The sequence below is a fragment of the Pithys albifrons genome, chromosome 10, assembly GCF_047495875.1.
Source record: "Pithys albifrons albifrons isolate INPA30051 chromosome 10, PitAlb_v1, whole genome shotgun sequence".
In the NCBI taxonomy this organism is placed as follows: Eukaryota; Metazoa; Chordata; class Aves; order Passeriformes; family Thamnophilidae; genus Pithys; species Pithys albifrons.
In genome coordinates, this window is record NC_092467.1 from 8731223 (window position 1) to 8743846 (window position 12624).

General features: G+C 40.2%; 1 protein-coding gene across 3 annotated transcripts in view; it reads left to right on the top strand.

Moving 5' to 3' along the window:
* The window catches only part of SUCO (SUN domain containing ossification factor), a 38921-nt gene that overhangs the window by 8603 nt on the left and 17694 nt on the right, over positions 1–12624 (top strand). For all 3 annotated transcript variants that reach the window (XM_071565201.1, XM_071565202.1, XM_071565203.1), the window contains exons 2-8: positions 2982–3090; positions 5309–5410; positions 6695–6843; positions 9999–10139; positions 10307–10457; positions 11812–11932; positions 12165–12289. In XM_071565201.1, the coding sequence (XP_071421302.1) occupies positions 2982–3090; positions 5309–5410; positions 6695–6843; positions 9999–10139; positions 10307–10457; positions 11812–11932; positions 12165–12289 (898 nt within the window). The remainder of the gene's footprint in view (positions 1–2981; positions 3091–5308; positions 5411–6694; positions 6844–9998; positions 10140–10306; positions 10458–11811; positions 11933–12164; positions 12290–12624) is intronic.

Below are 12624 nucleotides of genomic sequence, written 5' to 3' on the forward strand. Positions count from 1 at the left end.
AACTATTGAAAATTTCTGTATCCACATAAGTCACTAACTGAGGGGTATGTTTGGAACAATCTCTTCCTTTGAAGATCTACCTTGTACCTGAGACAGTTTATCTGGTGACTGATCTCCAGCACTGTTTGGGCATTGGGTTTGCTTGTTTCTGAGTCAGCATTAAAATGCTGCTCCTGGGTCACAAGAAAAGGAAGGATGGATTAGTATATGCAGATGCTGCTCTACTTCCACTGCATGTGCACTGCAAGTTCATTAAACTCAAGGGGAAATCAATTCTCTGTAAAATAACAATTAGATTCTCATGTTGGTTGACTTTCTGCATTTAGAGTAATGCTAAACAGAGGTGCTATACCATTTGGCAAATTGTTTTTGTTATGGGCTGTACCCTTTACCAGCCTGTGGCAGAAGAAACCTGTTAAATTAATATGCAGGATGTGGGAAGTCAGAGAGAGAGAGACTGGTGGTGGCCTTGATAAGATGATTAATTTGACTTCTCACAGGCTGGCTGGTCTCATGTGGCATTGGTGTTCTGTGCACTCATGTTCTCCATGCTCTGTCTGGGCTTGCTGGCAGCAGCTGAGTGATTGGTCCTGCAGCTGCATCCTCTGGTGCAGGAGGGCTTGGGTTTGCCTGTGAGTGCACACACAGTGAGTTCTCAGTCCCCTCCCTGCCTTAGAGGGCTTTGGGGAGACTGGAGGCATCATGTTGGAGTTGGGGAGTAGACCAAGAAGAATTTTGGAAAATAAGGAAATCAGACATTGGACACAGATTGTCAGAATAGCTTAAATCTGAGCTGCCAAACTGCATTCTTCTGAGAGCTGCATTCATGCCCTAATAACGCCTGATTTGTTGCATGAAAACTCAGTATATTAAGGCAAGAAATGTTTACCTTTCGTGCTAAGTGCTTTTTTTGAGTGCAAATACTAAAGTAGTTATTAATGCATTGGTGAAGATATACTTTGTGTTTTAAGATACTGATTCACAGCCAGTGATACCTTTCCTTATCTGCACTAAAGTTCTTCATGTTGTTCTGTACAGCTCACCAGAGATGTCCCCCTTAGTGGAAGCAAAATAAGAAATAAATGTGCATGTGTAGTGAAGGGATGGGGTGAGCTGCAGTATGTTCTGTCGCATCTGGAAGGAGAGACCAGGGGTACTGGAATCAAGAGCATGAGAAAATTCCACCATGAAATGAAACTATTTTTCAGGAATATAAATGACTCCAAGTATTTGCACAACTGATTTTTCCAAGTGAGAGTTGGGTAGTAAGGCCAAGAAGTCTGATAACACCTCATTTTTTCTCTTAAATGTGCATCCTGTGCTAAGGATAAGGCAGAGGTTTGATGTAGAACTGAATGCAAACAAGGAACTACATGATGGGATGGGAATTTAAGATGTGTGAGAAGCAAATACCTTGTTCTCAATGGAGATGTCAGACTTTGTACCTGCAACAATATGATATCCTTATATTGAGTTCTTTATTTTCCAGTAACTGCAGCTGCTTCTGCCTGACTCAAAGGCTTTCATTTAGGATAGAGGGAATCTCCTACCTCAAAGATAGAGAAATAACTGAGGTGATCTGGGGCTGAGTCAGACCTGGGGCACCTTATTTGCCCCCTCTCCGGAAGAGTATGTCAGATCCCACAAGTTCCTGGTCTGTTGTCTTTGCTCTCCTCGTGGTGAGAGCTCTGCAGGGAGTGGCTGGTGTCTGCCAGCAGGTGGGAGAGGAGCAATAGGATTGCATCTCTGCAAGGAAAGTCCAAGTTTGTGATTGCAGCTGGAGAAGTGGTGCTTCCTCTGTGTGTGTATATAGATATGAAACTGTTTTTTGATTGTGTCCTTGGCTGTGGTCTCTTGTTGCTTGGGTTCCTCTTTGGTGGAGCAGTCCAGGCTGCACATACTTCCCAGTAAGGTTGGCATTCAGGCTTTTAAGAAAGCACTAGAATGATCCCAGCTTTGTAAGCAAATCATGAGCTACTGATAATCTTACTGTTACAGCTGATGTTAAGGCTGTGGTTTAGTTTATTTTCTGTAGATTGCTGTACCCAGGTTTGTCTGTGCTATAGACCTGTCTCCTCCTGGAAGGGTGCAAAGTGATGTTTGTGTGAATTAACAGGGGATCATTCTGATCATGTGGCTGTTGTGTAAACAATATTTCCTGAATGAAAAATGTCTTTAAGGTGGCGGCAGGTGACTGATGTTCAGGTGTTGTTTAGAACTCTGCTAAAAGCTCAATTTGCACAGTGTTCTGCTGGATGAAGTTGAAGTCATGAAGGCCTTTGGGCCCCCCAGGTTTGCTGTTCAGGATGTGAAGGGACCTTGCACTGCAGGCAGCAAGAGGTGCTGTTCTGGTGCAGGTGGTTGTATAGGTGATGGCTGCTTTTCTACAGAAATAAATCCATTTCTACTGAGAAGCAGAGCTGTTCAGAACTGCCAGTACCAACCAAATCTCCCTGGAGGCTGTAGCTCAAGCCAGCGCTTGGTTTGCCTTTTGTCTGCACATTTTCATTGGGTTTTGCACAGGTCTTGTTTAATGTCTGTATTTTCTGTGCACAATTTTCTTATGTATTGTCTGTGCAGGAAATAAGGAGGTTTATTTTTTTAGTCTGTGACTTTTCTTTTTGCTGAGCAATAACCATGTCCCATTGCTACTGACAAAAGATATATTTGATTCAAATTGCTTCTAACTGGCAGCAACTGAACTAGTTTGTGTCAGCTTCCACTTTGCAACATGGTAATAGCCCAGTAACTGTTTGCTGATACTTTTGTGTTTTGGAAGCACTACATTTGTAGTGGTTTCTGTTGTTAATTTCTACAAGTCCTCCAATGGCCTTTATGAATGAATATCATGAACTGTACGTGCATATTTTTTATCCACCTTGTGGGAACAGCTGAAAAAAAGTTGAGGGCGTCAATGTGGAGGAAATTCTAAAATATCATTTATTCATTTTAAATCAAGAATTTTGCCTTTTTTTTTTTAGGCTTTCTGTTTGGAATGTCTTTTGTAAAGACAGCCTCTCATCAGCAGTGCAATATCCTTCAGGTGATGCCTGTGCTCTGACCAACAATGATGACAATTTCCAGGAAAAGGTATGCTGCATCCATCATGTTAATTACTCAGTCTGACTTGATGTTAAATTTTAAAAAATGATTCATGTGCTTTGATTCACAGGGTCTTCTTGGCCAGAATATTTAATGTAGTCAGTTGTTCTGTGAACCCTGATGTTATCTTCCTGAGTTTTTGTTTTCCTTCAAGTTTGTGGCAGTTATGCAGCAGTACAAATGAACAGTTTGGGACAGGAGAGGGAAGAAAACAGTAAAGTTAATTTTAGTGGCTTTGTTTATTATATTTGGGTGCCAGATGTTAGAGGTGGACATCAGGGAGAGGATGTGGCTGTGCAGAAACCTCCATCAGAGGTGGTGATAAGTCAGTTACATCTGTGCTGTTTTAAAAACAGTTCACAAATGTTTGCTATTGTAAATAAAAGGTTTAAGATTAATTGTTCTAAGTCAGTATTTATCACTTTGTTTTCCTCCTGTTTAATAATAATTAACAAAGCTACAATGTGTATGAAATGTGCAATAAACAAGGTATGGTCCTTTTCTTTTTTACATTACTCAGTGCTTTAGGTTAAATTGACTGTAATTGTCCCACCCTTATTAACTTATTACAAGTTTCTGCAGATTGCAGTTGCATAGTGAGTTCCCAAGCTGTTGAGTCGTATCAGAAACTCAGGGAAATTTCATTTATTTACATAGGTAAAGTATCAGTCCTGTGATAAAAATGGGTAGTATTTATATATTGGTTTTCCCATTTCCTCCAGCAATCTCTAGTAGTGCTAATCTTGGTCCTCATTCCAAGAAAGCTTTTATGTGCCACATCAAACTGGGAAAATGTGTTGAGCATTCCAGTTGACTCAAGTGGAAAGCTGCCTGAGCATTCAAAACCCCTTCAAATATTGCAGGTTTCTTAAGCATCATTTTGACAACAAAGGTAGCTGTATTTTTTCCAGCTTGTGCAGCCAAATATCACTCAGTCCTGTTCTTCTGTCTGCCTGGAAAAAAGCTCTTTGATTTAATGGCCGATGTAATAAAACCAGGAAGATAACTAAGCTGTGAGACTGGGAAGCCACTGGGGTCTGTTTTCCTTTCATTCTGTTAACGTGCCTGCATTGTTAAGCACATTTCTCAGCCTAACCCAAAGGTGTGAAAACTCAGACATTGCACTGTTCTTTTTACTCATTAAAGTCTCTTGGGTGTATGAGAAATCCTAAGCATGTGTCTGTTAGTCCTAATGAGGCTGCTGGAGCTGCCCGGCTCAGAAAGAGCAGTTATGCAGCCCTTGATCAGTTTTCCTTAGATCAGTTGTCTCTTTGAGCCATTGATACTGTTTCATCTTAGGGACCAGGATGTGAGCTCATAATATTTGGGGAAAAACATTGCTTAGCTGTTGTCCCTGAGATGTGCCCCTTCAGATTTGTAGCTCCTGCTCTTCCACTGGATGCCTTGACTGTCTCACATTAATGTCATGTGATGTTGTGTAGCACAGCAGCCCATTTTGGATCTGGACATGAGCACTTGCAGTATTTGGCCACAGGGTTTTAGACAGACCTTATAAAACAAGAGGTGTAAATTTCCAGCAGATTTATTGCTGTATTTTAAAGTATTGTTCAATAATAGTTTGCATATTTTGTAGTCAACTTAAAAAACCGTTTCAGGCAAGTGTAAATTCTTGTTAGTTTTAGTCTGGTGGCTTTAAAACCTTTTTTGTTCTTCTCAACTGTGTATTTTTTTGACTTTGTGAAGTCGTTGCACTTGATTGTAAATTTTTAGTTGTAAAAGAGAAGGTTGTTTTAAACTGTTACAGCAGCCTTGTGCAATTACTCAAGTTCTGCTGATAAGACTGCCACATCTGAAACGTGTCGTGTTAGTTTTTAATGGTTGTCTGTTGAAAGTCACCTTAGGATTTATTTTTCATTCTTCTTTTGGGCAGCAAGAAGATAGAGAGAATCATAGCAGAATTGATGAACTTGCCTTAGCAAACAAACCAAATGATTTCAGACAATGCCAAAATGGTCCTTTCAGTGAAGATTTAATTGAGTTGTTTTAACTCACTGTAGTCTCTGTGCAGATGAGATTTTAAACATACACAGGCAGTGGCTCTGAAGATTAATGTAGTTTAACTTCTTGACATTTTAATGGTGGAGAGGTGGTATTACTGAGTCTGTAGCAGAGCTGGCTGCTCTCACTGAGAACAGAAGGGCTGTGTTAGTGTGTGCTTGCTGTTGATTTACCTGTCACACCCCAGGGGGAAGAGACCGGTCCCAGACTGGAGCCCGAGCACACAGACTCGAGTACACGGAGTTCCTCTATGGAAGAGCTGCTTAATGACATCACCAAATCTGACCAGGCAAGACTTTTATTTCATTCACTGTCTCCATTCACTCTTCAAATGCTTCTTGGGTTTCAGTCTTTCATTTTGGTTATCTACAGCTCATAGTAACCATCTATCACCTTTTGCCTGCACCCAGGGCTGCTGTCACACTCGTGTTCCAGTGAAGGACAAAATGTGCAAGCCAGCAGACCTTGCATTTCCCATGTGCATGAGTAATAAGAGTCATTTAGTATTTGTAGGGACTGACTAAACAAAACTTGCCAACATAAATTCAAGTTGGATGTTATAGCTATGGGTGTCTCTTTATAAATACAACATGAAAAACCTTCTCACTGAGGTATTTTTGTATCAGACTTGGTGATCGTAGCAGCCCATTTGAGCTTTGATCCTCCATGGCTTCTGTCAGTTAAATTTCTTTTCTTGAAATGGAAAAAGGGTTGTGTTTCAGTTGTATGTGCCATTCATTAATAGTGTTAAATCAGTGCTCAGTATTAAGTGTTATAAAGCCCACTGTTAAAGGTGATTTATTTGATTATATAGTTCTGTTTTGTGGATTTCAAGACAACACATAGGCCATACTTCAGAAAACATATTGCATGGTTTCCGTGTGTAATTCTGTAGTAAAACCTTCCAGACCTCTTCAGGTTCAGTTAGATGACTTGAAGTAATCTAGCAATTGATGAGGCTTTTGTTTAATAATATTTTCTGTTGCTGCAAGAGTTAATCTGACCTGTTTCAGTGGTTATATGCTGCTCTGTGAGATTTACTAAGCCTTATTTTGAGTGTGGTGTGCAAAGGCTTATGAAAACTGAAGACGCAGAAGAAATAAGACTCAAGACTACTCGACCTTCAGAAACCATAAGCAATTTATCTCTTTATTCAGTTACAGCATGGGATAGACTTTAAATCATTTGGACCTCCATTTGAGTGATAAAATTGAAAACCACCTCCAAAATTTAGTTTAAGATGAAAACAGTAAACTTTATTGGGATGGAACATGCAAATAGATCTGTTTATTTTGGTTGCTGCAATATTCAAACTGGTTGTCTCGTGACTGGCTGTATAGGATTGCACATCCCTGCTCTGATATTTTTACATGATTACTGCAGACTACAGAAGAGTGTTGCAACTATCCCAGAGTAGCACAGGATACACAACCTTGGTTAAGGAAGAAAGAAAATTTATTTCTGTCAGATCCGAACTCCTGAACTGTTACAAGTCCATACTAGATGTTATTGTTTGAATGCTTTTCCCAGTCAGGTTTTGAAAAATGTGTGTTCACCTGTAATGTTTTTACAGACGACAGAAACAAGTGAAGCAAACCTGCCTGAAGTTGTGAGTCCTCCACCCTCAGCAGATGTAAATGAAGCTTCCCCCAGTATAGCTGCAAGCACTGAAAACACTTCCAGTTCACCTACCTCAGAGATACCTCCAGACTCACAGCCCGAGTAAGCTCTTTAAATTGTGTTGGCTTTGTCTTTGAGAGAGTATCACTTACTCTGATGTTGTTAGAAGGTTTAGGTAGGGATAAAACTAGATTGTTACACGTGAGAGTTTAGCTGGTTTATGGTGTCAGTGCTAATGGAGCGTCATCATTTACTCAGCGTGTGGATAAACAGTTGTGTACTTGCATGAAGTGGTGTAGTATTGCTATTAGCAGTTTCTAAGCTGCTGCTTTGGGAAAAAAAAGCCCATGTCTTAGATAATCTGTACTATAAAAGCCCTCAGGCTGTTACTGTTGGGATTTGTGCCCTTCACAAATGTGCTCTCATGTCTGTGACAGCAAACACTGAGGCTGCTTCAGCAATGGCCTCTGCTGTCAGCTAAGGGAGAACTCTGCAGAATTTAATTTCAGCACTTAGAACAGTCTGAAATAAGTGTCTGATATCAACAGAATTTTGGCGAAATAGCAAATGTTCTTACAAACATGATCAAGACTCTTTGTGGTTTTAGTATTCAGTAAAGGTAATGCAGAGCTACCTCTGCTGCAGGAAACCTTCTGGAGTTTGTGTGGCTTCCCTTCTTTTGTGGAATGCTGTGCAATCAAATGTGAACTGTAGTGTGGAAATGCATGTGTGTGCTTCTAAATACTTTCACAAAGTTCTGCTGGGCTTTTTGATGTGTGCCAGAGGGAATGCATTGTTCTGATTGCTGATGAGGACCGAATATTTTGTTAGATAAAAATTCAACACGTTAAAAATTAAGTAGAAATGTCTTTGGTATTTTGGCTTTTTTAAGAGTCTAGTTTTTCTGCTTTACCAAATGTAGTTTCTTTACCATAGAAAAGGTATGGAAATCTTGTTTGCTGACGGATCTGGCCTACCCTGCCAGGGCTAACACTGCAGTACCTTCTGGTGATTCATCAGTGTCTTTAATTGCAAGTCTTCCAAAATTTGCCGTTTTCATAAAACAGACCTGGAATGTAATTTCAGCCTGTTCTTTTTATAGCTGCTGTTGACTACTGCACTGATTCCTTTGTGTAACATGCTGTAAATCCTACAGTTGTCAGGTCTTAGACAGGATGTTATTTTCTTTTAAACATTCAGCTTGGTATCTGTAACTGTTGAAACCTGTCTGGCTGTCACAGGTGGGGAATACTGGAGTGATGAGCTCTAAAGACTCGAACTGTGAAAGAAATGAAAATGGAGCACATGATCATTTAGTTAGTGCTGGACAGTGTTTTCTCACACCAGTACCATTTACAAGAAGAAAGGGCAGAATTAGTACTTCAAACTGCACTTTAGCTTTAAATCTTAATAGATGGTCTCTTATTGTACAGATTAATATTCAAAACAGCTGTAGTTCAACTCCATAGTTAAACAAGATCTTTAAAAAGACAGTTGTATCTGTTATCTTGAGAGCTTTTTTCCTGATTTAGATGCTGATGCTTGTCACTATGACAGAGTCCAGCCTCCCTCAGCTCTAACACTTCAGCAGAACCTCTTAGTCAAAATATTCTGAAAATAATCTTATTCCAAACTATTTTTACTTTGTAATAAATCCTTTTTTTAGGCTAGCACTGACTGTAGCTTTTCTACTCAGGCCTAATCTGAGGGAAATTACAGAAAAATAATCTGAGCTCCTTCTGGCTGCGAGTAAAGAGAGCTGCTGTGCAAAGTGAGTTTGGTAGTGCACCTTAAAAGTTAAGGCAAAGCTGCTGACAAATCAGGGTATCCAACCCTACAGCTTCTAGACTCGCCTGCTGCCAAAATTAGTTATTTGAAGCCAACAAGGTACATCCTGAGATCAGGGGATTTTTAAGTTCATACTTGTCCTATTTCAGTCAGTTGATAATTATTCATACTCTCACCTCTCCACTGAGGTTGAGAATATGTGGAGCTTTTCAGTTTTAAGTGTAGTGGTCAACCTTATTCAGTCAATAAAGCTTTACATGCAGAGAACAGTGTGCACCTCAGATGGAGGCATTTTTGGTGTGTTCAGAGAAACTACTCCCTGTTTGTAGCTAATAAATTCTTGTATTCATAACATTTGTTAGATTTTGCTACATAGCAAAAAGTCTTGAATAGCTGTGAGTTTTTTGGTTTATATGGTAGGAACTTTATCATATGAAAGGTACTACAGTTGTCTCCCTGGGTTGGTTGCAGCTGCTTCTGTCGGTAACTGTAGCGGTCAGAGAACCAGAAAGATCCCCTTTTAAGTCGCTGACGTGCTCTTTGTGTTTTGGCAGCTCTGCCATGATATTGGATTAGCCTAGTTTGCTGCTGACACCAAAGAAAGCTTATGTTGAATTTCAGAAGGCAGAATACAGCTTTTACTTAGATCTGGCTATTGCCTGGATCAACGGGAAAGGCATCCCTATACTGGAGGACAGTCAGAAGTTACCAACTGGGTTACTGGTTGTCCATCTTCTTCTCTCCACCCATTCTGTCATTCCTAAAGAACATGTGGGGGAGACTGGCTTTTCAGTGTTTGCCCCTGGATCTGTGTGATGTGGTGTGCTCAGCCTTTCTGGGAGGGAGGAGGTGAAGCACTGAGCAGAGCAGTTTGGGCAGTTTGGGTACAGCTTGGATAGTGCTCTGCTGGGTTACCTGGTTTTCATTACATTAGCAGAAAAAAAAGGAATCTAGAGGAAAGGAAGTCTGCCTGACTCTACTGTATATTGTTGTGGCACCCCTTTTCTCCTCTGCTTTTGGCCAAGTTCTGTTCTGACTTCTGCCCATTGACTTGGGAACATTAGGAACTTTTAGTGAAAAAACTCAGTCTTGTGTTTCTTTCCTTTGTTGAAAGGGAAAAGAAAATTGCTGGCAGCCAGATAACTATGAACCTGTTGTTACTTTGTAATGATGATGGGAAGAATTATTCATTGCAGTGTTTGGTAAGATGTTAGATGAGAGCTTTGGGAGATGAGAAGCTGGTTTTGAGTTCCTTTCTGGGACAAACAAGCTAAAATGGAATTCTGTTCTTGCGTGGGTACAGCTGAGAATGCAGTTCTACAAGCACAACATACTTCATTCTTTTCTTAATTATTTCTGTGAGACTCTTGCTTTAATAAAACTTTCAAATATTTTTAGTTATGTGGTTGATGATGAGGGTTATTTGTATCATGAGAAGGCTAAAAAGCATGTTATTTCTTTCCCTTCAGTGCAATAGAGAATTCCCGTGCTGATACCCCCGTAGTCAGCTCTAGTGAAGCTGAGCAGTCAGAACCTGACTGTGATATTGGTGGGACACTTGAGGCTGACCCTCAGAGTGAGCCTTCCTCTTTTGTCAGTCCACCAGAGAGGTGAGTATCCCAGTAGGTTCTGAGTCTGAATAGTTTGAAGGTAGTTGTTCTTTTCTGTCCTGGCCTTGCAGCAAACATTTGCATGTGCTTGCTTACTTACGTGTTTGTGTGTTGTAATTATTGCATATGGCTGATTTTATAGGTCCTAATATTCTTTAAACTTTCAGCCTTGCAGGTCAGCATATAGAGAACATATCATCTTCACATGGCAAGGGAAAGAAAACAAAATCTGAGTTTGAGTCGAAAGTTTCAGCAGCTGAAAAGGGGGCAGAGGAGCAAAAATCTGCCCTGAATGCCTCGGAGAACTTAAAAAGAGAGGTAAGCAGTGCTGATACCCACTCAGTACACACAGGGGCCCAATGCCCTCTGCTGAGTTATCACTGCTGACAGATGAGTGACTGATATCTATCACTGTCCTGATGCCACTGTGTAAGTGCACAGCCCTCACAATTTGGGGCACTGTGTGCTGTTCTGGTATTGCCATGGCAAGAGGGCTGTAAGAAATGGGGAGAAAAGGGCAGCAAGGTTGATCTGCTGGCATTCAGGTTTTCTGAGCTAGTATGTTGTCTTCAAATACAACTATCTGGAGCAGAATACAGAAGAACATGTAAAGATATTTGAACTGGGACTACCCACAGGATGCTGGGGATGCTGAATTTTTTTATATAGGCTGAAAAAGAAAAAAGGTAGGATTGTTGCAGGGTCCAGAGGTGAACTTGTACAAAAAGAAGCCTGAGAGTTGAGTCCTGACTCAGTCAGGAAGTTCCTGCCTAGCAAGCAGATGGCTACAGGCAAAGATGACAGTTAGAGGAAATACAGAATGTTTTGTGTGTTTCCACTCTGTCCCAGGAATCTTATTTGGCCCCTGTTAAACTGGGATACTCAACTGGACAGGTCTTTATTATATTTAACTGTATGACTTCTTTTATGCTCTTACTGTGAGGCACTTTCTAAAGCTTATGTTTTTTAAAGAGCGAAAGAACCATGGAATGCTATTTTTGCTATTTTAGGATCACATTTAAACTGTCACTAGTATCTTGGGAATTAACTGTAAACATTTTCTACAAAGTAACCTCTGCACTGGGAAGCGTGTAGCCAAAGGTTTTTGTACATCTGGTGGTGTGCTGGAAATGTGTTTGTATGGAGAAGTTGACTTGAGATTGAATTTAACAGGGTTGCTGCTTTGTCAGGCAAGCCCAAAACATTATTTCGTTGATTAAACATTAAGGAAACAGTTTTTAAATATCTTGTTCTGCTGTTTGTGAGATACTCAGAAATTCCAGGGAGCCTCTGTAATTATGTTATGACCAAGATTTATGTTTGAAGATTTTTGCTACAGGGAAACCTTTCTGTATTAGGAGAAGGAAAAGCAAAAACTTTGAAGAAAAAGCAGGTGTTTGAGACAGAATGCTTACATTTTACTTAAAATATATTAGTTTAGCCACAAAAATTGCCAGCATCTCGGTGAAAGAATCTGTAATTCTGGGAGGAAATCCTCATGTGTTTTTTCTGGCTTTGTAAGCTTGCTTACCTTGGCACCAAGTTACTAACATGGGTGCAAATGATGTGTCAGCCCTGGACTTGATGAGAGCATGGTTTGGTTTTTTTTGAAGTTCATTTTTGTTTTCATTGTTGGTGCTGAAAATACAACTGGTGGCTCTTTCTTTTGCAGAAAGACTTTAAGAAAACGGGAGAAATTGACCCTACATCAGTAATAACCCCAAAGGACCCTGGAGACATTCCAACATTTGATGAATGGAAGAAGAAAGTCATGGAAGTGGAGAAAGAGAAGAGTAAGTTCAGGATTCATTGGTTTGGTCTAAATAGAGACCACTTTTATCTTCTACTAGATTGGAATAGGGAAACTGTCCCAGTTTGGAATGCAGCCTGGAACCTCATTTTTCTGCTAGAGCTACATAATTAATGGCTTTGGTCACAGAAAGGCAGTGAGCAGAAGCTTGCTGACAGTGAAAATACTGTTTGTTTGTGTGGTTTGTTATAGTAGCAATGTTTTCTTGTTCCCAGGTCAGTCAATGCACCCTTCTGCTGTTGGTGGGCAGCATTCCACTAAAAAGGTCCAGAAAAACAGGAATAACTATGCCTCTGTGGAGTGTGGGGCCAAAATTTTGGCAGCGAATCCAGAGGCAAAGGTAAGCATTTGCTAACTATCAGTGTGCATTATTTTAATGTACTGCTGTGCAAGAAGTAGTACCAAGTACACTTAAAACTCAACACTGATTGGTGAAGTAATCTTCTATTTATGTTTGTGTTTATTGGGATTTTGATTTATAAAAATGGGACATAGTGATCTGTGCCTTTTTTAAGAGGGATTGCTGTGGATGACTTGATGTCTTTTTAAGTGAATTCAGAAGGGGCAGAAGAATCTGCTCATTACAGAAAATGAACAACTGAAGAAAGTTGTATTAAACAGCTGGCCATAGTAAATACTCTGTGATTGTCCCAAAGTATTATGGCTTAATGTGTC